Below are 26,409 nucleotides of genomic sequence, written 5' to 3' on the forward strand. Positions count from 1 at the left end.
AATGAATAAAGCAAAACACAATATGACAAAAATGAGACAAAAAACATGAGCAAGACAAAAAAGAAACACAAAATGACAAGAACACGAGACAAAAAGTCAGACAAAGTCAAAGTCAGACAAAAAAACAACAAAAATGAGACTCAAAATCACAAAAGAACAATGAGCATTATGGCATTTTACTTAATGATCCAAACTTTTTGTCATTGTCTAAGAATTACAGTATTTAAAATTTCTAGTTTTGCAAATTTGCAAGTACATGTCTTCAAATATTTACACTTTACAAAGTCATCATACAGGCCTGATTGGAACCTCTTCTTACACGGGCCACATGATTGACACCCCTGGTCTAACACATAGACAATAGTTACAGTTGTAGCTGTTTGTTTGTTGTGTTTGGTGAGGAAATCAGTCAGCCATTTTCACTGGTATGCTTTATTTAAACATTTGGAACAATGTCTGCATTTCACATGATTTGGTAAATAAAATTTGGTAACAGTTAATAGCAAACAGTTACAGCAAAAGTTTGTTGTGGTTAAACAATATGGCATCTGCCATTAAGGTGAAACAGTTGATTTCAAATAATAATTACTTAAAACATGCAACCTTATATTGTGAATCACAATGCAAGTTGTATTCAAAGTAAAAGAAATAATTGGTTATTTCCACACAACAAAATGTGTTTGTCGATTGACTGGATGGTTTGAATTACTTCTGATATAACTCCATCACATCTGTGCAAAATGAAAAACAATGGTCCAATGTAAAGAATCAGCATGGCATAGTATTAAATACAAAACAAAATCAAAATAGTGAACATGGCATGTTTCAATTTTATTTTCCCAACATCAGCAACACAGAAAAACACATTACAGCATTAAAGGTCCTCCAGAATCACGCATAATCATGTCTTTATCCATGTGCAGTAGTGGGCATGAACACAACACTGCAAAGCAAGAGTAACAGCATCATAAATTATTCACAGACCTTAGTTTTTCACACTTGCAACAGACACATCCACAACGGCTCACTATTTCCACGAGATTCAGACGAATTACATGACAGACACACAAAAATTGCTGCTACAGTTACAGGCTGAGTCAGTGATACTAATTCAGCACATTTTTTGACAGATTTGGTGAATATCTCTTCATTGACCACCAACTGTTCATTCTGTGTTAGTGTTACTGATCCACACAACACTATTCCATCCAAGCCTGTGCACGACTGAGCTAGTGCAAGTTTGTCCTCGTGCACAGGACAGGGGAAAGGCGTTGATATGCGAGATCTTTCTCCTGAATCACAGACTCCACCTTTAACAAGGACCCAAGTGTATACATGACAACAGCAATACACAGACACTTAAGCAAAATGATTTTCAGAGTGTATTTATATTTCATAATTTCTGAACTTCTGCAGCAGGCTAGATGGTGAGTCAGCAGCAAAACGGAAACGTCGATGGCAGTAATCACCTGAGAAATGATTAAAAGAAAAAGTCAGTTCATTTTATAGGATTTATTTCTACATAAACAACGCATACAGTATTCTATGATGCGAACAGAGAGCAAACAGTGAATGCAAGAAGAAACAGTACAGTAGGTAAGAGACATGTAGCTTAAATGATAACACTAACGATAACATACTAAATGTGCCATAAGATTAACTGTCTATGATGCTTTTGATCCTATGAAGTCATGCTTCCTGGATAACGTAAAGCTCTTTTCCTACAACAGCATCACAATCAGTGACTTAAGGTTTGTTCATGATTTACAGTAAATGATTGTGTAGTACAGTCGTAGTGATACTGTTGTGTCAGTATCAATTGTTGCTGCTTCACATCAAAAGCTTTCCAACCGGAACCGTGATGCAGCTTAAAGCAATGCTGACGTACAAGCATCTGTCAATGGAATTAAGACTGACTTTCCACATTTATCAGTGCTCAAGGTCCTTGTCAGAGCTTTTGTTGGAGAATCACTTCTAATATTTCCAGACAGGAGGTTGAAACAGAGGCCAACCACAGGGAGCTTTCAATTTTCTGGTGAGACTGCGGGTAAACAAAGTTAACTATGCACAGTAGGAAGCGGATAATTGAGGCAGTCTTCTTGTCTGTTTTGGATTATGGTGATGTTATCTATAGACATGCATCTGCCTCCACTTTTAAACCCTTAGATTCAGTTCATCACTCCAGCCTAAGATTTATCGGCTGTTCTGCTTATCAGTACATCTGGTTTCTGTTTAACTATAAAGCCCTAAATGGCAACTTGCTGTCGTATACTACTTCTTTATTTTATGGCTTCTATAGTCATTATTTCTCCCGTTCAGGTGATCTTCTTGTTGCTTGAAGTCCTGAATTCAGACATTAATCTTGGGAAATTGCTTTTAGTTCTTGTGCAGCACACACTTCCTGTCATGAACAACAGTTTACATATGCTTGTAAACACCATGTTTATCATGGTTGGCTTGAGTTTCCATTGACTCCTCTATCCATCCATCCATCCATCCATTCTCTATACACCGCTTTATCCTCACTAGGGTCACGGGGGGGTGCTGGAGCCTATCCCAGGTGACTCGAGCGAAGGCAGGGGACACCCTGGACAGGTCGCCAGTCTGTCACAGGGCTGCATATACAGACAAACAAGCACACTCACATTCACACCTACGGGCAATTTAGAGTCAATTAATTAACCTCAGCATATTTTTGGACTGTGGGAGGAAGCCGGAGTGCGCAGAGAAAACCCACGCATGCACAGGGAGAACATGCAAACTCCATGCAGAAAGATCCCTGGCCGGGATTTGAACCGGGGATCTTCTTGCTGCAAGGCAAAAGTGCTAACCACTACTGCACTGTGCAGCCCTCCATTGACTCCTGTAATTCAGAATTTTCTATGATGGAATCATTGAAACTCATAAATGTCACAAACAAAAAAATGTATGCCCTGGTTAATATACACTGCTCAAAAAAATTAAAGGAACACTTTTTAATCTAAGTATTGCATCAAATCAGTGAAACATGTGGGATACTAATCTGGTCAAGTAAGTAACTGAGGGGCTTTTTAGTCAGTTTCAGCTGCTTTGGTGTTCATGAAATTAACAACAGATGCACTAGAGGGGTAACAATGAGACAAACCCCAAAACAGGAATGAGTTTACAGGTGAAGGCCACTGACATTTTTTTCCTTCCTCATGTTTTCTGACTGTTTTTCACTAGTTTTGCATTTGGCTAGGGTCAGAGTCACTTCTGGTAGCATGAGGCGATACCTGGACCCTACAGGATGGCACATCAATACATGCCATTGCCAGAAGGTTTGCTGTGTCTCCCAGCACATTCTCAAGCGTGTGGAGGAGATTCCAGGAGACAGGCAGTTAGTCTGGGAGAGCTTGACAGGACTGTAGAAGGTCCTCAACCCATCAGCAGGACAGGTATCTGCTCCTTTGTGCAAGGAGGAACAGGATGAGCACTGCAATAGCTCTACAAAATGACCTCCAGCAGACCACTGGTGTGAATGTCTCTGATCAAACAATCAGAAAGAGATTTAATGAGAGTGGTCTGAGGGCCCAGCGTCCTCTAGTGCCTGCTGTGCTCACTGACTGGCACCGTGGAGCTCGGCTGGCAACACAGGAATTTGCAAGTCGACCACTGGTGCCCTGTGCTTTTCACAGATGAGAGCAGGTTCACCCTGAGCACATGTGACAGGCATGAAAGGGTCTGGAGAAGCCATGGAGAACGTTATGCTGCCTGTAACATTGTTCAGCATGACCGGTTTGGTGGTGGGTCAGTGATTGTGTGGGGAGGCATATCCATGGAGGGACGCACAGACCTCTACAGGCTGGACAACGGCATTCTGACTGCCTTTATGTATCAGGATGAAATCCTTGGATCCATTGTCAGACCCTACATTGGTGCAGTGGTCCTGGATTCCTTCTGGTGCACGACAATGCCCAGTCTTATGTGGTAAGAGAACTCATGCAGTTCCTGGAGGATGAAGGAACTGATACCATTAGCTGGCCCCCACGCTCACCTGACCTGAATCCAATAGAACACCTTTGGAACATTATGTTTTGTTCCATCCGACACCATCAGGTTGCTCCTCAGACTGTCCAGGAGCTCAGTGATGGCCTGATCCAGTTCTGGGAGGAGATACCCCAGGACACCATCTGTCGTCTCATTCAGAGCTTGTCCCGGCATCGTCAGTCATGCATACAAGCACATGGAGGCCATACAAACTACTGAATATCATTTTGAGTTGCTGCCAAGGAATTTCAGCAAGATGGAATAGCCTGCCACATCAGTTTTTCACTTTGATTTTGGGGTGTCTTGAATTTAGCCCTCATGGGGGGTTGATAATATTCATTTCCATCAAACAATGTGGCACTTTTCATTCCTAACACATTATCCAGTCCATATCAATGCTAATATCCTGTTTGTTTTCCCCCCGTATTGAAATATGTTGTATTTTCAAAGTGTTCCTTTAATTTTTTTTTTTGAGCAGTGTATTTAACAGATTTCTTATAGGTCTTCTGGAAATATTATAGAATCTACCCAGACAAAAATGTACATTAAACAATGCTAATATTTAGTTCAATTTACCCTGGCCTTTTTTAATTCCAACTAGGTAGTTTTGGTAGCCATCTACAAGCTTCTGGTTGTACCTTTGACCACTCCTCTTGACAGAATTGGTAATGTTAGACTAAATTTGTTGGCTTTCTGACACATACCTGTTTTTCATTGCAGTCCACAGGTTCTCGATGGGGTGTAAGTCAGGACATTGGGGGGACTTAAAACCTTAATTCGAGCCTGATATTGTCTTCTTCTGTTTGGGTTCATTGCTTTGTTGGAACACCCAACTGCATCCTTCTGAGTAATGATTTTAGATTCTCCTGATGAATGTGGAGATAATTCCCATTCTTCATAATTTAATTAACTTTGTTTAAAGAACAGTTCTACTGGCACCAAAACAGCCCCAGAGCATCATACTGCCACCACCATGCTTGATGGTATGTATGGTGTTCTTGGGATTTAAGGCCTCCTCGAATCATCAGATCTGTGCTCAACGCCTCAGAATGTAGTGTTTGTGGCTGAGTCCAATGAGTGTATCAAGCGGGACCTTTTTAAATTGTTTCAGAGGAGTCCCCAGCTGTGGTCAATTGTAATAACTCACAAGAAATGAAGAGGCCATGCTGAGAAGAAAATCTGATCAACATGACTTTCTACATCACTAAAACTAATAATTCAAGCTGCTGTATGTATATTTTTCCATCCAACTTTGTTATATTTCCTGAGGACCTATAGTAAATCTATCAAAGTACTTAAATGCGTGATTTATTGTGAAAAGACTCATGGGTTTCAAAGATTCCATTATATTCAAATTCAGAGTTGTAATAGTCATCGGAAGCGCAAGACTGCACTGATAAACAGGATCTTTACAAGTGTATGCAAACTTTCATTCACAACTGTACACTTTACAAATGATATTAAAACTTGACACATATCTGTCCATAAGCCAGTTTAAAACCATGATCACATACAACTTAGCTCTTGAATTTAACTGCTTTTAACTGTGTTCACTTGTGTGTTTTAAGTGAAGGAGGAAATGCCTTCAATGATATCCTGACATCTCATAAAGGTTGATTAAATGAATGAATGAAAATGAAAACGTGTGCAAAGATCAGCAGATACACCTGCGGCCTCGTGGCCTGATGCTAAAAACTACATGAAATGAATAAAGACAAGCGCCAGCGACCTGTGGTCCTGTTCTCAAACGTCAGAGCATTAAAGTGGAAGCTTTGAAGTGCAAAATGCAACACTCCACAGAAATTGGGTGGGTGTCCAGTCCTTCTTTAATATGAGCGCCAAAGTGTCCTTATTTCAATATTCTGACCTTTATGTCACACCAAAAGAGGGCTTGAGCAGCCTGAGGTTTTCTTTCTGTAGTAACCTGGAGTGCTCCTCTGATTATCCTGTCTCTGCTGTGAACTTTGAAGCAAAAATACACCCTGATCATGTCAACAAAAGATGTAAAAAACTCACATTTTAAATTTTTCAAGTGAGAAAAATAAGGATTGCAATGTAACTACTGAAAGACAGTATTTATGTGCAATTACTGACCACTTCTTTCTATCATTTGTATTCATTTTTTGTGTGTTGCGGTTCAGAAGCATCCTCCTTTAAATGATAATGTTCTCTATAGTTTTTTATAGAAACACTGAGACCATTCTTAAATGTCACTTACTTGAGGATGGCACATCTTCACATGAAGAGATCCCTGCTGCGTCTTGCTCACAGTCCCCAGCTTGTGAGGCGACTGGAGCTTCTGGTTTGGAGGCCTCCAACATGGGTTCCTTCTTATTTCTCACAGCCCAGTGCATTGACTGCAAACAGATCACCAGCCTTTTTAGGTCACAGATATTACACAGTTTTTTTTCACAAAAAAAAAGCAAAGTAAAAACATTGCATACAGTTTTTACAGAATCATTCAAGGCTTGCCAGTCATTAAATGGAATAGTGACGCCGCTCCTTTTCCAAAGGTCATAGTTTTTTCTTTTGGCTTCATTGCATAAAACTTCTTTGGCTTCCTGCAGCTTTTGGAAATCTGCCACTGCCAGAAAAAAAAGAGAAAATATCAGGGTCGAACATAGAATATTCTGCTGACAGAACAAGGAGAAATAAATAATCTTTTCTATGTATGCAGCTTCCCATTACCATGATTTGCTTTGAAGTCAAGACATCAGAAAGAGACATTAACTCTTTGTTGGATAAGTAAGAAAATTAAGAATAAAAGGCAATAAAAATTAAAAATTGATTAGCGTTTACGTCAAATAACACTTCTGGGTTTTTATAGTGTCAATGAAATGTGATTCTTGCATAGCAGATGTCTATATACTGTATTTACCTGCTCTTGGGTTGTCCAAGTGCTTGTCTGGATGACATGCCAAGGCTCGGATCTTGTATTCATTAAGAATCTGTTCAGTCTGAAAGCAAAAGGTCAAAAAATATAGAAAGAAATATTATATAGATATTTGACTAAGATTGTATCAAACAAATTCAACATACAATACAAAGAAAATATATAGATTTTGTGAAGGTTCTATTTTCTCTTAAAAATGATAATGATCAGTGTGTTTGAGGCTTTCAGCTACAGTCAATTTCTCAGTGTCGCCTAGTGTTATTCTTTGCCTGCATGGCAATTATCATTTAAAAAAAAAACAACCTCACAGCTGATATATGTGTTCATGTTACCATCCTGGATGTTGCTTTTATTGGATTGTAATGCTAAGGTTAGTGTTGTTAAATCTAGAAACATGAAGTCCAGCCTGGAAGCCGATTCTAACCTGAAAATTGCACCATTTTCAAGTTATTCCAACAGCAAAATGAATATAAAATGTGAGACACTGTTCTCTGCAAAGATGCCGTCCCACTTCTATGCCAAGCCCATGATCCAACTCAATAGAAAAGCGAGCATAGGGTCACGAAACCAAAATGTGCGCCTTGGAATTAATCTATTGTACAATGAGTTCCAGTAAAAATATATGTAAAGACCTTGTTCAAAAAACTATTGAGAACTACTGACTAATACTACCAGCTAGAGTAAGATCGCTATATCACATAGGTTACAGAGGCTCATTTTCTTCTTTATAGTATTTTCCTGAATAGTCTGGGTGACCAACCCTTTAAACAGTTTATGTGAAGAGATAGATAAACTGATGAGGAGGACATTCAGCCCTAAAGAACCATAACATACTAATTTAAAATAAATAACTTATCAGATCTTAATCTTCTGCCTCAAGGTGAAAGAAAAAACTTCAGGTTACACTGATCAGTGTTTTTCATCCACAAATAGACTTCACTGAAAATATGTAAAATAGGATTTGAGTTCTTTTTTTAAAGCAGCTGTTATGGATGATAACTGTTTTCCCCCCACAGGTCAACTCAGTCATAGATGTCAGCATCATGTTAAAAGTGTCTTCTCAAAGCTGATCTTTATATGAAGGCGTTTTTTAAAAATATTTTTTCATTTCTGTTCTATTAGATTTGACTATTTTCAGATCACTAAATATCCTAAGATATTCATAAGACAGCTTCAGATACATGTATGTCTACTTGTTGTAGCCACATAAAATGCTGCCCATCATGCACAGACACTGAATGACACACGACTAGTTTTTGGAGAAGTATCAACAGGTTTCTGTTGGTTCTGACTAATCTCTGAAGCTCATATTTATAAACACCGCACGGGTTGCTGATGGTTGGCGTACATTCAATATTTGATGATAATTCTACTCCTCAACTCTTAAATCAACATGTTGTAGTTTGTAGATCCTCACAACTGTCTGTTATGTTATCCAGCAAATAGTCTGCGCCTGAAGCCCTCTGGCCACAACTCACCGATGACAGTTCATCACATCCTAACAGCCCGTAGTAATCCTCCAGGTCCTCCGGTTTGCAGCTCAAAACAGCCTCCATAAAAACCTGTCAGAGAAACACGTATGGTTTCTTTTAACGGAGCGACGTGAAGGCTGCTGCCTCAGATCACAGCTGTTCAGTTCAAGGGTTGCTGATGATCTCCTCTGTGGATCACTCACTGACTGAATCCTCCACGTTTATCTGACTGTTGTCTTCTCGCGTCAGTTTAAGACTGAAAACACTGCCATCTGGTTAAAATTGTCAATGAGGATCTCTCTTTGAGTTGTGAGAATATTTCAGCTGCCCTTTCCAACATATGACGCATGCTGCATTCAAGGGTCTCTAGACAAAAGTTTTGCTGAGCACGTTTCTACATGGGGGAACCAAACAAAAGCAAAAGGTAACATTGAGAAATAGGAAACATTGTAAATTACATTGTGAGAAATGCATGATTTTGTCAATAGCGCTACAAGGCAAATGGCGTCCATGTTAAACAGAAAGAGGAAAAACATATATCTGGAAATTATGCCATGATTAAAAGTCCAACTGAGATTTGCAACACAGAAGTTATGTATTGTGTTAATATGACTTGCATTCTGTAATCGAAAGAGTTATTATCAGTTCAGTGCAATCCTCTTGTGAGCGTTTCCCTTTGAAGGTTGTTTTTCCGGATAGCGTTTGAACGCAGCATCATTTTGTTATGGTTTTATGTCATCGACGTCACAGGGGGACGTTCCCCGCGTGACTACTGGTGGAGAACGAGTCACGTGCGCGATGCAAATGAGCCAGCTGTCCGGGAGGAAGGATCTGCTCAGCGGCTCTGCGGGCTGAAGATGGCGGACGGAGAGAGCAGTGTCGGAACGGCCTTTTCAGGCGCCTTCGATATGGACGAACCTGCCGCGAAAAGGTCGAAAATCAGTCCGATGACTAACTATGGGTTCAAAGCGACCGAGGCAGACCAGTTCTCCTGCGTCTCCACGGTAACAGAGAGCTGCGAGGCGGCGGTGAATTGTGCGCAGCCAGCGGAGAAGGAAGCGAAGCCGGTGATGGCGGTAGAGCAGGCCCCAGCGGCGCTAGGCGGAGACAACAATGGACTGGGACTGCTGGTTTCCGAGCCGCATAAACCAGTTGGGAAACTAGACGGCAGCAACGTCTTTGGTGCAACTGAAGAAAATGCAGGTATGAAAAGAGAGGGACATTTAACAACGCTTTAAGTTTTTACCGGGGTTTAAAGTCGGCAGTGTTTGCTTTACCAACTTAACCGGCTTCTTAGCTTAATTTGAAACTGAAAATAAGTTAGTTTGCTAACATCAAATACAGTAACAGTTCGTGGGTGTTGAGAGCTGTGGACCTCTGAAGACGACAACTTTTTCATTAAGGTTTGTTTAATTAACGCTGGAAGGAAAGAGAAAACTGTCAGCTACCCGGTCAGTTAACTTTAGTTTCTCACGGCACCAAACTTCGATAGCAACTTAGCATTGGTTAGCCGGTTAATGTCTTCCTGTCGGTAGCATTCACTGTAACTCACGTTAGTGTACAGAATTTGTGCCGGTGGATATTGATTAAAGCTGGTCATGGTCGTTAAAGGAGATCGCACCTCTTTATATGTAGTTTTACTTGTTAATTTTCAAAATGTCTGTGCTCAGATTTTCTTGGACACGACGATCTTCCCACCAACGGTCTGGCTGTCACCCCGGACCACATCAACGAGGAAGATGACAGATCCTCACACGCAAGCTCCAGCGACTGGGCTCCTCAACCACAGATAGGTAAGTAGGCGAATCTGAGTAGCATTTGCCATGAACCATGCATCAAACTACATTAGAACGATCCGTAGTGACACCACATGTACATTTTAGAAAACAAGTCATGATGAGATGTCTTATTCTTGCTCAGGTTCCTACAGTTTCATCCAGCAACACATCAGAGAGACAGATCCAAGGACCATCCTGAGGGACCTGCTGCCTGAGACGGTACTCCCACCAGACTTGGATGACATGACTTTGTGGCAGATCATCATCAACATCTCAGAGCCTCCAAAAAGAAAGAAGCGGAAGGATATAAACACCTTAGAAGATGTGGTCAGGCTACTCCATGAAAGTAAAAGGATCCTTGTACTGACTGGTGCTGGGGTAGGTATCTAAAGTTATGTAGAACAGTTGGACTATTCTAACTGCAATGTGTTTGATTTAGTAGTGTTTGCGTAATTAAACCACAAAGCTTGAATGTTTTTTTTCCCCACAGGTGTCTGTTTCATGTGGAATACCAGATTTTCGCTCCAGAGATGGAATTTACGCCCGACTTGCTGTTGATTTCCCTGATCTTCCAGATCCTCAAGCTATGTTTGATATTGAATACTTCAGACGGGATCCTAGACCTTTTTTCAAGTTTGCGAAGGTTTGTTCATGGTGTCTTCTTGCTGATCTGTTATTTTTATTCAAAGTTATGACATTAAAATAATATTGAATTGCCTCCAAATAAGTTTGTGATGTATGGTATACAGTATAAGATAATAATCTTAAAGTTATGCATTTTCGTAAATGTAATTTTTTGTAAGGCACTAGTAATAACATATGCATAGATACAGTATAGCACATTCATTCAACAATTCGACATTCAGCTGCTGTCATAATGTTTAACTGTGAAACAGGCATAAACAGGTTCCATTTGTGTTTTGAGATTAAGCTTATTCAGGCTTTAAACATTAACAAAGTTTTTAAAATGAGTTAAGAAGTGTTTTGAATTAACGATCCAGAAAAGCAATTAGAATGATAACGTGCATGATAATAGTAAAGTTTGGCTTTTCTTTGCAAGTACTGAATATATTGTCTTTGTAACAGGAAATCTACCCTGGTCAGTTCCAACCTTCACCCTGTCACAGATTTATATCTATGCTGGATAAGCAGGGAAAACTGCTGCGCAATTACACACAAAACATTGATACATTAGAACAAGTGTCTGGAGTTCGGCGGATTATCCAGTGTCACGGTGAGCAACACATCTAACAGATGATTCTTGCTTCTTTTATTTTTTTATTCAGTTCTGAAAATGGGAAAAGTCATTAATATTTGTTTTATTTCAGGGTCGTTTGCAACCGCCTCCTGTCTCGTCTGTAAACACAAAGTGGATTGTGAGGCTATAAGGGAAGACATCTTTAACCAGGTATTTATCCATTACAACCTGGTCCAAGATGATAAATTTACATGCATAACATCATCGAAGTCCTCCAACAAATGTTTTTAAAAAAATCCAGCAGCTCCATAAGCCTATTATACAGTCCATCACTACCTGCAGCAGTGCTTAGAAAATGCACAACAGTGTGTCTTGTCCAAAATAAACAACATCCATCATTTCAGATTGTGATGTTACATGAAAATTGTGGCTTCCCATGAAGGATCCTGCAGGTTCCGAGGAGAATTATGTTTACATTTTCTGTTAGAAATGTTTTGTGTGCGAGATATTGCTTGCAAACTTGATACAGACTGCAAAAACTATAGTTGATTTCTGCCCTTTTCACAGCAGATGTTTTTGCTTTTCAAACACTGGTGAAACATCTACAAAAAATGCTTAAACATTGCCCTGTTAATGTCACCTGTGATTCTTTGCCTGCTATGAGAAGTCCAAAAGGTGTGAAATGAAAAATGGGTATGGGTTGTATAAAGTCACACAAGTGCTGAGATGCTAGTGAGGATATTCAAGTTTAGATTAACAAGATTTACTGCTAAGGCAAAGAGACAGTTAAGTACAAGACTTTTGGCAGAGACAAAAAGTAATGCTGTCAAAGCTCAGCATTACTTTTTGTTCAGTTTCTCACCGAACAAAAAACATTCGGTAACCCCTACACTGTGTATGCACACTCTTTTTAAAGTATGTAATATGCATTCTCTGGTTCTTTATTTTTATGCTGACAAGTACATCATTTTGGTCAGGCATAAAGTACATGATCAGTGTTGTATAAATATACAAGAATTATAACCTTATTGAAAGCATCAACCGGTACCAGTGATTTTTAGACGAGTATTGAAAAGTGTGTTAATCCTCTGACATACTGTGAATAATGCTTAAGTGAGATTTGTTAATAATAATAAAAAAAAAAAACGTTTTGAGCCATTAACGCATTCTAAATGTGACATGGGGTTTTCAGCTCCACTCGAAACTTTAACTGCAATTGATGGAGAGAAAATAAAAGTATGTTAAATTAATATCTTTTCCCAGAGATTTTGCACCATCTGTCAGTGTACGACTGTCAGTCTATTGTTGAAGTAAATCAGTGTAGCACAGGTACCTCCTTTCAGAATACTGGCTAGTATTGTTGATTTTAGGGACATTCAACCCTTGCTAAAATAAATGGCATAGCATTCGTTATCACAATATTTTCTTGAAGTGCTAATAAAATGAATTGATCCTGCAGGTTGTCCCACGTTGTTTGAGGTGTCCAGATATTCCCCTGGCTATCATGAAACCAGACATCGTCTTTTTTGGCGAGAATCTTCCAGAACTGTTCCACAGAGCCATGAAGCAGGATAAAGATGAGGTGGACCTCTTGATTGTCATTGGCTCTTCACTTAAAGTCCGACCAGTTGCCCTCATCCCAAGTATGGTTTACTCAGATGAATAGATTTGTAGTCTCTGTAGGACACATAAAATAACCAGTATACTTTTGTTTGCATTAAATCCAGACACACAGTATGTAACTGTTTCGTTTTGTTTTTATTTAGACTCCATTCCTCATGATGTGCCTCAGGTCCTGATCAATAGGGAGCAGCTGCCTCATCTCAACTTTGACGTGGAGCTCCTTGGGGACTGTGATGTCATTGTCAATGAGCTCTGTCATCGATTGGGTGGAGACTTTGAGCAGCTCTGCTACAACACTGTAAGACTCACTGAGATCACAGAGAAACCCCCTCGGTTACCAGAACAGCCACCAAGCGAGGCCTTGCCTGCTTCCGGCGATGCGGCTCAGGAGGAGCAGAAGCAGCACAGTACAGACTCAGTAACTACGCCTTCAGAGGAGACAGATAGTCTGAATGTCACAGAGACTGCTGATAGTAATGTCACACCTCAAGAGCCTTGTCCAAATGTTCAGCATCCAAGTGAGGAGACTGCTGAATCTTCAGAGTTACCAGCAGAGGGCACACCAAAAGAGGAGGCAGCAGAACTAAAGAACCAAACCTCCAACCTTGAATTTCGTAGACGATGCTGGATGAGTCGAATCAACAGAAGTCCAATTAGTAAACGTCTTGAGGGTAAGCTTTAGACCATGGTAAAGAAAGAAATTGTGTTTTCTACGATTCACATGTGAATTTAGATATATTTTTAGGGGTTTTAAAGTAAAATGTCAGGTATGTTTAAACACAAATTGTAATGTGTTATCCCACTGTACTTTTGCTCAGCATTTTTTTAACCCATATAGTAATGCGTCTAATTCATCTCATTCACTTAGAGGCAGAAGACAGAGACACAATGATACATTAAAATGTTCTGTATTGTTTCCCACAGCAGGCCAATACCTGTTTCAAGCACCAAATCACTATATCTTCCATGGAGCAGAGGTTTACTCTGACTCTGAAGATGAGACATCAAGCTCCTGTGGGAGTGAGAGTGACGAATCAGAATGCAGCGGCGAAGGTGTGGAAGATGACAGCGAGCCGGAGGACGCTGCCACACCAGCAGCAGATGTGGAGACATGCCTCAGAGACACATTACAGCACACTTCAGCTGACGAGGCCACATCGAGTGTGCAGATAGACAATACTTCTGAACAGACTGAGAGCACCACACACCTTTAAATATACAGTACCCAGTCGACAAAGCACTAATTGTCTTTTTATATATATATATATATATATATGTATATGTTTCATATATTTTTGATTCATCATCCTTACTATTATTTTCCATAAAGTTGAAACTGTGTGACAACTTTGTGTGAATATGCAGCAGGTTTTTTCCCCTTGTTTTTCTTTTTGTACACCGTTTGGTCACATGCATTGTGTCTGAAACTACATACTGTATACTACTTACTAAACAGAATGCAGTAGTTGTATGATTTTCCTTTTTTTTTTTTTTTTTTTTTTAAGGATTTCTTTCCATGTGCTCATGTAATGTTGCATTTCCGTTTGATGAAACTTAGTTTACGCTCTGTCGTCTCGCAAATGCAGCACTAGATTAAGCTTTAAATTCTAAATTGCATTACAAGCAAATATTTCAAATGTTAATCTCAGTCCGTAGTGTGTTGTCAGCTGTGGTTTAATGCTAAGTTTTACAGTTGATTCATGTTACCATTGGGAAACATGTAAATATGTAAGCCTACTGCCTGATAAATAGTGGGTACTATGAGTTTCAGACACATACATAAATCTTCAGATGGTTTACTTGAACATATTGTCTAATTTGCAATATAGAAAGTTCAGCTCTGCCTTATCTCGAGGGTATGTGGTGGGAAAAGAAAATGGTAATCTTTCATTTTAGACCAAAGAACACTTTATCAACACGCTCCTACGTTGTCATAAGCTTTGTATGTTTAACCTGTCATTTAAATCTTTGGAAAAAAATATAATTATTGACAAGGTGTTCCTTCTGACATGTGGCAGCTACTTTTTACGGTCAAGCTTCTTATTTTTGTACTCTGTGAGACATACTCATCAAAGGGTAGATGATAGTTTTTATCTGTACAAAGGTTGAGTTGTAATATTAAGCCTTAGGAATATATTCACATTGAGACTGGCACTTTTTCTCTTTCTTATAAAACTGGTTTTGTTGCCCATGCCACTTTTCATAGAGGAGAAAAGATGCCTGTAAAGATATAGTGTTGGTATATGGACATATTTGAGCCAATGTGTTGGATACATGTCTACACCGACATAATTCACATGCCATTTGCAAGGTAATGTTTTGTTTACGGTTTAAGGAAATAAGGAATTTTTACATCATTATAGTTGTTATCTCTCCTGGGGTTCTCAGTAAAGAAAAGAAAATGCAAAACTCTGACCACTCATTTCTGTTATTTCAAACAAATCTGACAGGTGTTACATTAGTATCTTCAATAAGATGGGGAACAGTGCGCTACCTAGTGTATATGGGTTCAAACTGCACGTTCCTCAATCCTATCTGAACTTAAAATAAGAACGAGTCGAAATTTAAAATTTATACTACTATATGAAAAAAATGTCTAATAGCAGCACTGTATAATATATCAGAATGTGACCTTAGTTGGCAGCATTGGAGGAAATAATTTACAGTTCTGAAGAAGCCTCCTGGATGAGAGATGAAAAGTATTTAAGAACCTACGAGAGAAGTCCAGTTGATTTCTATTGAAGCTCCTAGGATTACCATAACCAAGACGACTGCGAATCTAGAAATTGCAATACAAGAGGACATGAAGGTAGTTGGTGTGAGAGAAGAGGACGCAGCAGACAGGGTTAGATGGAGGCAATTGATTCACTGTGGCGACCCCTGAAGGGAAAAGCCTAAAGGAAAAGAAGAAGCAATACGCCGGTCGTCTCTAGTTTGCGCATGCGTGGTAAGGTTTCCATTTAAAACTTAACTGTAATATCAGGTAAATTAAATTTGGTAACACTCGGTTCACACTCTATTTTTGGATTTACACCAGCTCAGATGAATAAGATGCACATAAACACGGCTAGGCAACTTTATTTAGCCAAACTCAGCAAAACTACATGTCCCAGTTTTCCCTGTGCTGTCCTGTCATACGACATGTCGTAAAAAAATTCCGTTAACAACAGCAAAAACCGAGATGGACACAAACGAAGACGCTTGGCAGTTTTTGTTCTTTATCTGAAATGTGTGTCTATTTCGGCGCCCAGGACCGCTTGTGAACATGGAGGCCATGGAGGAGGACAGTTTGGACGTAAAAGACGACCACAATCACAACTACTGTGCGAGCGGCAGCAGTAAAGTCCGGCCGTATCTTAGCAGCCAGCTGTCGGATGTAACGACGGTCCCGCAGCCCGTCTGTGCGACGGTGCCGGGCGGAGAATCAGGGAGTCGGCAGGGTAAACTGTGGTCCGGTGGCACCGGCGGGTCAAAGTTAATGGACTCGGATACCGGCAGCGAGAGCAGCGAAGTCAGCGAGACGGACTGTGCAGCTCCACCAGCCGCTACCGGGGGAAAATTCTCCCTCGATTCGACTTCCAAGTTCCGTAAGTTGACTTGACAGCAGGGCCTGATGCCCGGTAGTCAGCCAGCAGCCCGGCCTCTGGATATATTAGTGATGGGTGTAGAGAGTGATACTCCTGGCAGGAAACCACAGTGTTTAGCCTCACACAAAACCTTATTTCTTACCTCATCTTCTCTCTCAGTTCTGAATGCAATGGCTGTAGAGGACTACAGGAAAAACCACTGGCCAAACCTGGAGAAGGCCATTGACCGTCTGCTGATCCAGAACCCCACAGACCACATCTCAGTCTCCTATGCACAGATATACAGGTAAACACACCCCTCAGTTGGACAGTGTATAATTTCATTCTATTCCCTTAAAGAGTCCCATAAAGTTGTCATTTGCATTATTGCCATATGACAAAAGATCGGACCAGATGCAGCAAATTGGTGCATCAAAATTCACCAGAAAGCACAGAATTAAGTGTTTGACACTCAAACTTTACAGTGGAAGGACCCCCATCCCCTCCCACATACAGCCCAGTTTGATGTCAAGTGGGCCGGACCAGTAAATCAGAACATAATAACCTATAAAGAACGACAACTCCAACCTTTTCCCTTTGTTTTAGTGCAAAAAGATACAAGTACACTCTGAAAATGTTCACATTTAGTGAACTATCTTTTTGCAAAACATTAAGAAAAACAAGCTCAATTTCAACAGTGTTATGCCTCAGTTTATCATTTACACATGTGCATTAAAACTTAGAGATAACAGTATCTACAAATGCACAAAACATTTAACTGAACAACATGGAGTTTACTTTATGATCAAAACAACTTGCCAAGACCCAGAAATCATTTTAAATTTACATTTATTTCCACATCTGTGTAGTAATTTTGACCACCTGAACTGACACACCACACTATACAAACTAAACAGTGAACTATTAAAGAGCAAGGTTACGTTATGCCCCCCTTGTAAATGTATGCAGTTTATACCTAAAAAAAATACACAAAGGTTGTGACAGTACAGTGGATAAACTTATAATGGTAGTTACTTTTATTGAAAAATAGCAGTTAGTGTCATCTCTGTAATCATTAAAGTGTGCGAAGTCAGCCCACGGGCAGAATTTGACCCAATGGTGGGCCGGTTTTGACCTGTGGGCCGTATGTTTCACAGCCCTGCCTACATGTGTCCTCTAAATGTTAAAGCAAAATATATACCGATGATTATAAATAACCTAAATAAACACCACAACACCCAGGACATCCTATCGGCAGAGACTATTACCAGGACTACTGGACTTCTCTCTGCTCAATATACAACATTCATGACAATCCATCTGCACAGCTTACATTGCAAGTTGCACAGTAATCATACATTTTTGCACTCTATTTTACTACATTATGCATATCTGTACCCTGTTTTTATGTCTATGTTTTTATTTCTATATTTTTTCTTCTTAAACATAGCTGTTGTGTCATGTGAATTTCCCCCCCTGTGGGATGAACAAAGGTTTATCTTATCCTTAATTGTCACTTTACCGCCCTGAGGTTCTCCTCCTCTTTGTTTTCCTAGTTACATCTACAAATGTGTTTGTCAGCAGCACTCCGAGCTGCTCTACAGAGATCTGTCATCGAAAATAACCAGTCATCTGCAGGAGGTTTCCACCCATCTACAAGTAAGTGGAGCCAAATACATGGAATATATCATTTACAATACATAGGGACACTATAAAACTAACACTTCTGTTACTGTTTGCAGGCCAGCCCACCCGAGAACTTCATTGAGAACTTCAATATTGTTCTGACACAATACACAGCTTCTCTTCAATGTATAGTTCCTGTATTTATGTACTTGGTAGGCATCCTTTGTTGTCGTTTGTCAAATATATGCTGTAAAGATACTGTAGAATTTGGACTATTAAATTATATTCAGTTCATTCCATGCAAACAAGTATAGCTTCGTCTTATGTTGTTCCATATATTTAATTTATTGCATGCTTCTTTTTTTCCTCATTTTTTTTATGTTTTCAGAACAAGTTCTACATTGAGTCCAAATTAAACAGGGATCTAAGAGAGGATCTGATGAAGCTGTTCGCCGATGAAGTTGCAGAAAAACATGTGAACACACTGATGCGTGAGTGTATTTCTTCTGTCAACATAGCTAAAGTAACTTCATTTACCAGACCTTCAGAGTATACTTTAAAGCCGAGAAGCAGGCTGAATAGAAGGAACACAAAGAAAGAAAAGAAAGCCAGACAGTAAGGCAAAAATGCTAAACTCAGAATCCATCCATCTAGCTTATCCCAGCTGATTTAGTACAAAGGCAGGTTGCCAGAGCCAAAGACACACAACCAATCACACTCACATTGACACCTACAGACAATGTAGAATCACCGATTAACCCCAGCATGGCGTTGGACTGTGGGTAGAAGCTGGAACACCCGATGAAAACACACTTCAATAGAATGAAGGAAGAACATGTCACTCCACACTGAAAGACCTCAGGCCGAGATCTGAGCTCAGGACCTTCTAGCTGTGAGGCGGCAGTGCTAACCAATGCAGCGCCATGTGACGAATCCTATAAAAATGTTTCTGAAGAAGTGATTTAAAGGAAGTCACTCTTTATGTGAGTCCATACTTCTCTGGGCAGTCGTTCTGAAGCTTGGTGAACTTAATGGCAAAAGCACTGTCACATTTACATTTAAACCCTGACGCTGGAACGTGCACACAGGTTCAACTGAGGAGCTAGGGCTGCAAACTGGCTTGTATGGGGTTCAACATTTTGGCTCTTTAGCTTGGGGCTATTTTCTGTGCTACGACTGTGGTCCAGTTCTTTCCATCACACACCACCATAGTACATTCTGCTCAACACCTAGCCTGTTCCGAGCTCGCTATACTTCAGCTAACAGTTCAGCATGTATTAAAACTTTACCTAATGGACAATCAGTTCTTTTAGAAAATAGCATTCCAAGTCCTGCAATATCCTGTGAAGCATACTATGTTGTTAGCAAGTGGGCAAGATAGGAGTTTTTATAGCTGCGAGCAATTTTACAACCATTTCATTGTTCTTTATACCCGAGTAGAGCAATGTATGACTTGATAATTAATTCTCTAAATAATTAGTCTTTCTCATTAGTTTTTTTTAGTAAATCTTGTGCTGCATGATAATAGATGGATAATAGATAGATAATAGATACGGACCGTAGCCTGTGGCCTACGGATACGGCACTTTCCATTTGCCAATCAGATATGCGAGATCTGGTCACGTGACTCCCAGTAGACGCTAGCGGTACGGACCCGTAGCATCGGTACTACAGGTACGGACCCTAAACCTGACCCTAACACTAACCCTAACCCTAACCTTTGCTTACCTTTCAACAGTTTGCAGTGGTTAGCTGCTTCTTGACTCGCGAGACTTGCGTACGGGTCCGTATCTGTCTGGCAAATGGAAAGTGCCGTATCCGTAGCCCACAGGCTACGGGTACGGGTCCGTATCTGTAGACACTACCTAATAGATAAGCTGAATCTAGAATCTTGAATGATAAACCTCCATCTAAGAAACTCTTACGCAATGGGACAGGGGTATTGATAAACCTGTTTAACTTCCACATTCATAGAGTCTGCAGTCTTCGACCAGCTTGCTGTCCTGATTTTGGCTGAAGCAGCTGTGTTGCTTTTAACCTGTATTCTATTTTAAAACTCCTCATGTTGGTTTAGGACCATAGATTTTTGTTTTTGTGATTAATAGGTGTCCATGTCTGCTCTGTGGAGATTTGGTTAAATAAAGCCAGATAATGAAAAGATATCCTGGGTGTGTCGAACTTGAACTTGAACATCAATATGATGTCCTGCATCACAGTCAAATTATATTTTGTGATGTTGAATCATTTCAAAAATTGAACAATCTAAAAAAAATTTGGGGAAGTCTAAAATGTTGCGCCTTGCTTGATTTAACTGTAACGAAGCTGACACCTCCACTTGTTTAAACACATGTTTGCCAAATCACTGGTTGATGACATGTTGTCCACTGTGCAGCCATCCTCCCCCCCAGAAGGCAGAGGATGTGTTACTGAAGAGTGATTTAATTTGTAGCTATCACCATTGATTTCTGAATCACTTGTTCTTTTCAGCTCTTCTCATCAAAGCCCACTCCATGCCCTTTCAAGTGCAGCCATCAACAATGGCCAGCGTGGTGAAGGGCCTCTACAGCCTACGACCAGGTGAACCATTTCTTTGAAAGACAGAGATTAAAGAAACATAATAACGTATTTCATGTCCTTCTGATTGACTGATTTCTGGTTTCCTCTTCCAGAGTGGGCCCAGCTAGCTCCAGCTCTCTTCTCTGGGTTTATTCCCCAAATCAACCCTCCTGCTGTGGAGTCTCTGCTGTCTGATTACGCTGCTCATGACCAGAAGCTACAGATGGAGCTCTCTATGAACGGATTCCCACGGTCAGTTTTCTTAAGTTTCAAATAAAGACTAGTCACAGTCTGTATAATTATAAGGTGTGATCAAAACATTCCAAGGCCGTACAGATAAAAATCAAAAACCATATATGATGTAGGTGTAGCTGCCATCCCATCAAAGTAGGAAGTCCTTTTATGTAAACATGTCAGACACCATCTGTGATGAGCGCTGAATCTCCTGAAAAGTCTCAGAATGGCACTCCTTCCACTTCAGTTTCATTTTGGGTAAGAGAAAGAAGTCACATGGAGCCAAATTGCTGATTTCGATGGGTGAGGAGCAATGATTGTTCGGCCAAGAAATACATGGTTGTGCTGTGATCATTTACACAACCCACTGGAGGACATTAGAGTTCTGTGTTCATAGTGCATACTGGAGGATTAATTCCCAGTGCACACCCACATGAATGCTATAGAAAGCAACCAGCATGCTCCTGGTACCCTCCTGACCTGACGTGCCTTGTCTGGTCTTGGAAGCTGAGGGCTCTTGCACCGTGATAACTGCTGTTTCTTGCCTCTTCAGTGAGTGCAGTGATGATTTTTGACACGATGATTACCTCATCTTGACTGCTGACCACACAGAACGTGATGTTTGCTCTCTGCTGTAGTTTACGGTCCACTGAGGCCAAATACAAATGTGCACATAACAAAAAAATGGCTACAAAAATGTGTAGCGCAGGTCCTACTGAGTCCCCCTGACATGTGACAGTTACTGCTTGCACCGTTATTTCCATCAGCGGTCCCAGAACTTTTTGATTACACCTCATACAACACAGCTTTAGGTTTATATCTCACTTTAAATCACTAACTGACTGTACTTTGTTTCCAGAGGTGACCAGTCTCGCAAACGAGCCAGCGAAGACTCCTGATAGCAGGGCCGGCGTGTCCAGCTTTGTTGCACGACTGTTACTGTGCCTCCTACATCTCTATCACAAGTGGTCTCCCTGCACTAGGTACAATGCTAACGGTGTATCAGTTTCATTTCTCTTGGCTCAAGGTCACAAAACACTGTGAACAACAAAGAGAACGTGATGTTGAGCAGAAGCTTAATCTTTCTGCACTGAACAAAAGCACACAGACTTCCATTATGGTGCTTCCCCCTGTGATTATGATGCATCTAGCTTCAGTAAGCGTGTGCGCTGAGATGGATTTCCTCATGCTCTGCTCATTTGAAGAGTGCCTTCGTGGTGTCTGTTTGATTGGATGCCCTGACACGGGATAGTTTTACGATGGGTATTTCATTCCTAACCTTTAACATGGAAGTGTCTTGTGTTGTTTTTATAAACGGGGCTAATCAAGACTTTCTATTGCTGCTAATAATACTGTCCACATGTTAATACCACAAATCCTTTGGTTTCACCCACTGTGTTTGTAACCCAGTGGCTACAATCAACACATGAGCGAGGAAAGAAGTTGCAACTAAGTCATTAACCTCAACTATAATTCTCTTCCTCATGTTGCCTTTACTGCATTGGTAAACCAGATTGTATTTTCCAGTTATGCCAAAGAGGATTGCAGTACTTTGTTTTTGTTTCCTTTATATACAAGGCATTGGACTCGAGCTGACATGCTGTCCAAGTCACTGAGCCATTTAATTTTTTTTGTACTAACAAGTTTTGAGCTTTGGTTTACCTGCGTGTTTGTTAGGCTCGAGTCAGAATCTACCTTTAATTACACAGTGTGCAACAGAAGCAGAGCATCCCTTTGCAATCTCTCTTAAATGTTTCAAAATGTATTCATTTTTGAATCTGTAAAATAAAATAAAAAAAATCCCTGTTTAGGTTTATTATATTAAACATACTGGCTCACTATAGGAGCTCATTGCAGCAAGAGTCAGTATACCTTTAATTACTGAGAATCAGATCTTGCTTTTCTTGTTTTTCATTACTTCATATGTCCACTTTCACATTTGATGACAGACTCAATCCTCCTCTGCCTGGAGGATACCAGTGTAGCACAAATGTCCAGCTCTTTACTGAAGGGGTTGTGTTGCTCTACCGTTCTCCTTAAATACTCCAAAGGTTTTGTATCGGATTCAAGTCAGGTGTCATTTTTGCCAGTTCATAGTTTTCAGTTTGTTCTGTTCATGTTGTCAGCCAGTGTTTTGGTATATGCACAGCAAGTAATTCATGGTGCTTCTATAAACATCACCTCCAGCAGCTTTTGCACTCATGCATACCATATCTATCATCACCCTTCCACCTCCATGCTGCTTCACTGTCAGGACTATTCATTCACTGTGGTAGTACTGAGCAGATCCACACTGAACAAGCTGGACCCCATCTTAGGCAAACAAATTTATCTTGGTCTCATCGGAACTTTTCATCAGGCTTCCTTTTGTGTGTGTGTGTGTGTGTGTGTTTTTTTTTGTTTGTTTTTTTAGCAAAGTCTATTCTTGGAATCTCGTGCCAAAGGGCAGGCAAGCATTTATTCTTCAGTGCTGTCCACAGAAGTTGATGTTATGAATTTTTCTTCACACTATCTGAGCTGTGACAGAAATTTTGACTTATACCCTCTGTGTCTAGTCTGAAACACCTGCCTGTTGGTTTTTAGGAGGTAGCTTGTGGAAGTAATACAAAGCCCATGGTGTTATTTTTTTAAGGACAACTCCTGCAGCTCTGATTAGTGGTACTCGTTCAGTTCCTCCTGATTACTTCCACATCTAGTTAGTCACCGATGTTCCTGTATTGTTTTCTGCCTTTGTGACGTCTCACAATTAGATTTTTCAAATTCTCTGGCATTTTTTCCCAAGTTGAGCCATGATGCAGATAGACAGACTGCTGATCTCATTTAAATTTTTTATTTTTTTTTGCAGTTATGTTATCATGGATTTATTTCAGTTTTTCATTTTTGTTGCAAAGACTTTATTTGTCAACTTATAAAAAACGGAATTGTCAAGGAGTGACACAATTTGGACTATTTTAACACTAAAGGGGTTTTGTACAGGGGTGTTATACTTCTGTAATATACTGTAGCCTATTTGACTTTTCACTGAGCATCAGGAAGCTTAGAAAACTACGGAATAGTGTTTGATACCCTCATTTTTACTTTAGCTTGCCTGAATTGCCCCAATTCTAAGCCAGTGTTTCACTGATTAAAAAAAAAAAAAGAATGATATGCAGATGTTGTTTTGGTCTGGCATTAAATGTTCCTAACATGTACACTACCGTTCAAGAGTTTGGAGTCGCTTAGAAATGTCCTTATTTTTGAATGGAAATGAAGAGTGCATTAAATTAATCAGAGATACAGTCTAGACATTGGCAATGTGGTAAATGACTGTTCTAGCTGGAAACAGCTGATTTTTAATGGAATGTCTACATAGGGGTACAGAGGAACATTTCCAACAACCATCACTCCTGTGTTCTAATGCTACGTTGTGTTAGCTAATGGTGTTGAAAGGCTCATTGATGATTAGAAAACCCTTGTGCAGTTATGTTAACGTGAATAAAAGTGTGGCTATTCAAGGAAAACATGAAATTGCCGAGGTGACCCAAACTTCTGAACAGTAGTGTACACCCTGTTCATGATGTAAATAGTTTTTGTCTCTTCGTAGCGCTCCATGTACATGAGCTTTTGTCACAGATGTATTTTTTTTCTTGTTGTTAAAGGATTCACTTGAAATAGAAGCATTTGATACAAGTTCTTACACTGTTTTAAGTGTGATTAGATGCTCAGGCTTGCTTTTTTGTTTGGTTCTCGTCATCTTTCTAATAAACTAATTTCATTAATCATGGGACAGAGGACATGGAGGTGATTCTGTTTTTCATTACTCATAATTTAATTGGGTCTTGAGAAATGTTGATCTCATCAGTAAATATGCATTACAGGAAAAAAAACTGATACCACAGAGGGAAATCTGAATCAGTGCTGATGCCAAACACTGGATGTTCTAAGTTACTTGTATCACTTTTTCTTTAACATGCTATATCCACGTTATGACTACTGTGAATAAAAGTCCACTTGCCTCAAAAGCCGTTTCAGAAATCTGTTTCAGAGACATCTTTTTACCTGAAACCAAAAAAAACCCTTGGATCTAAATGATTCTCTCACTAATGACAAGATGTTTTCCTGCTTCTGTTTGTATTAAGAAACTGATTATCACCGTTCATCTGCGGTGTTAACAGTGTGTGTGTGAGGTTCAGCAGGGGCCTTCTAAATCTGATGGACCACTGGAGGAGGAATCCCTTTACAGCACGCCCCCACAGCCAATGAGGAGGGACGCCACCCAGACACATGGGCCAGGCCTGCCCAAAATAACCTGCAACCGCTGTGCTGACAAATGTTACTACTTTTACTGGTGACAGGTTGCCGTAGCTACTCGGCTGCACATTTTCCTGTAAACTTCAAGGTTAACTCTGTGTGAGAGAAAACCAGGAAGGCTGGGCAGCTGCCTGTGTTTGAGATCTTCCCCCGGTGGCAGCAACCGGAAGACTGGAATCTCCCTCTTTCAGCACAGGTGCACTCTTGAGGATTTACCAGCCGTCCACAGGGGCCAGCTGGGTTTATTCTAAAGGTAAAACACACCACCCCCCTCTAATTTAATTGTTCACAGTGTCCCATTGGCTGCGTTTTGGCATCAGCCTCATGTGCTCTGTATAGCTTCAGAAAATCTCTGACACTGAGCCTCAGACAAGCTCAGGTCTTTTTCTGTTTGACTGTTATGCTCCTATTTAATTGAATTATGTTGACCTGGCTGGATGTTCATGTTCGTGGGCTTGACTGGGTTATCTCACTCATTAGGGTCCCATTTATGATAATCATAGTTGTTTGTGTAATTTGATTAATGTCTGTTGTGACTGATGGGGCCCACAGGATGAGCAGCACTGCTCTTTTTTTTGTGTTGATTTTCTTCATGTAAACTGACCCCTTGCTATTATTAGATATGACTTGGTGGGCTTGGAGCCTGTTTGCAAAGGATTAATGTACACAACAGCTGCAGCGTCAGGTCTGTTGGAAGGGCATTGCTGTGTCTCTTAATTGCACTGATTTGAGTGTCAGTAGCATATGTGTACCCTATCTCATGTCTGGATTCAATAACTTGCTCATGCCTAGTGTCAAAAAGCTGTGCAAAGTCTAAACGTCACTAAAGTGTCGGTATGAGGACAACCAGGGGAAAAAAATAAGTCTGCTTGTGTCCCATCAGATCTGGTGTCAGCACACAAACCTAATACCCTGTTGAGGCTTGAGTACGACTGAATTTAGGCTAAAATAAAAAGCTATTTTAACCCCATATGCCCTGCTTTTAATGCCAGTCTGTATTCACAGGCTGTCTCTGTGCCAAGGAATTATTTTAACATAACTTTGGGTTTAATATTAAGGCACATATTAGAGTGTATTTTTTTTAAATTGAAGAGACATTTACTTTTAATATTTATATTTAATTTCTCAGCATGAGTAATTTAAAGATCTGTTAAACTTTTATTCA

The 26,409-nt window shown here is 40.2% G+C and overlaps 3 protein-coding genes across 3 annotated transcripts; 2 read left to right on the plus strand and 1 right to left on the minus strand.

Moving 5' to 3' along the window:
• Window positions 1-416: 416 nt before the first annotated feature.
• dnajc12 (DnaJ (Hsp40) homolog, subfamily C, member 12) lies at window positions 417-8,832 on the minus strand. Its single transcript, XM_022196295.2, has 5 exons — window positions 8,380-8,832; window positions 6,887-6,965; window positions 6,453-6,592; window positions 6,227-6,365; window positions 417-1,469 (listed from the first exon to the last, which is right to left on the minus strand). The coding sequence occupies exons 1-5, from the start codon at window positions 8,455-8,457 to the stop codon at window positions 1,387-1,389; spliced, it is 519 nt and encodes a 172-aa protein (XP_022051987.1). The 5' UTR covers window positions 8,458-8,832; the 3' UTR covers window positions 417-1,386.
• Window positions 8,833-9,165: 333 nt separating this feature from the next.
• sirt1 (sirtuin 1) lies at window positions 9,166-15,387 on the plus strand. Its single transcript, XM_022196294.2, has 9 exons — window positions 9,166-9,576; window positions 10,044-10,166; window positions 10,294-10,529; window positions 10,642-10,794; window positions 11,238-11,385; window positions 11,480-11,559; window positions 12,809-12,992; window positions 13,116-13,643; window positions 13,897-15,387. The coding sequence occupies exons 1-9, from the start codon at window positions 9,231-9,233 to the stop codon at window positions 14,184-14,186; spliced, it is 2,088 nt and encodes a 695-aa protein (XP_022051986.2). The 5' UTR covers window positions 9,166-9,230; the 3' UTR covers window positions 14,187-15,387.
• A 719-nt stretch (window positions 15,388-16,106) lies between these two features.
• On the plus strand, window positions 16,107-24,955 carry cacul1 (CDK2 associated cullin domain 1). The gene is made up of 8 exons (XM_022196296.2): window positions 16,107-16,559; window positions 16,719-16,845; window positions 18,095-18,197; window positions 18,281-18,376; window positions 18,553-18,655; window positions 20,652-20,741; window positions 20,834-20,972; window positions 21,814-24,955. The coding sequence occupies exons 1-8, from the start codon at window positions 16,238-16,240 to the stop codon at window positions 21,851-21,853; spliced, it is 1,020 nt and encodes a 339-aa protein (XP_022051988.1). The 5' UTR covers window positions 16,107-16,237; the 3' UTR covers window positions 21,854-24,955.
• The last annotated feature ends 1,454 nt before the right edge of the window (window positions 24,956-26,409 follow it).

The sequence above is a fragment of the Acanthochromis polyacanthus genome, chromosome 15, assembly GCF_021347895.1.
Source record: "Acanthochromis polyacanthus isolate Apoly-LR-REF ecotype Palm Island chromosome 15, KAUST_Apoly_ChrSc, whole genome shotgun sequence".
Lineage (NCBI taxonomy): Eukaryota > Metazoa > Chordata > Actinopteri > Pomacentridae > Acanthochromis > Acanthochromis polyacanthus.

Coding starts and splice junctions, on each gene's coding strand:
- cacul1 (XM_022196296.2), top strand. CDS start 16,238: ATGGAGGCCATGGAGGAGGACAGTTTGGACGTAAAAGACGACCACAAT. Junction 18,656..20,651: donor ACATGTGAACACACTGATGC/GTGAGTGTATTT, acceptor TGTTCTTTTCAG/CTCTTCTCATCAAAGCCCAC. Junction 20,973..21,813: donor TCTATGAACGGATTCCCACG/GTCAGTTTTCTT, acceptor CTTTGTTTCCAG/AGGTGACCAGTCTCGCAAAC.
- sirt1 (XM_022196294.2), top strand. CDS start 9,231: ATGGCGGACGGAGAGAGCAGTGTCGGAACGGCCTTTTCAGGCGCCTTC. Junction 10,530..10,641: donor TTGTACTGACTGGTGCTGGG/GTAGGTATCTAA, acceptor TTTTCCCCACAG/GTGTCTGTTTCATGTGGAAT. Junction 11,386..11,479: donor GCGGATTATCCAGTGTCACG/GTGAGCAACACA, acceptor GTTTTATTTCAG/GGTCGTTTGCAACCGCCTCC.
- dnajc12 (XM_022196295.2), bottom strand. CDS start 8,457: ATGGAGGCTGTTTTGAGCTGCAAACCGGAGGACCTGGAGGATTACTAC. Junction 6,366..6,452: donor TGAATGATTCTGTAAAAACT/GTATGCAATGTT, acceptor ATCTGTTTGCAG/TCAATGCACTGGGCTGTGAG. Junction 1,470..6,226: donor TGAAGATGTGCCATCCTCAA/GTAAGTGACATT, acceptor ATCATTTCTCAG/GTGATTACTGCCATCGACGT.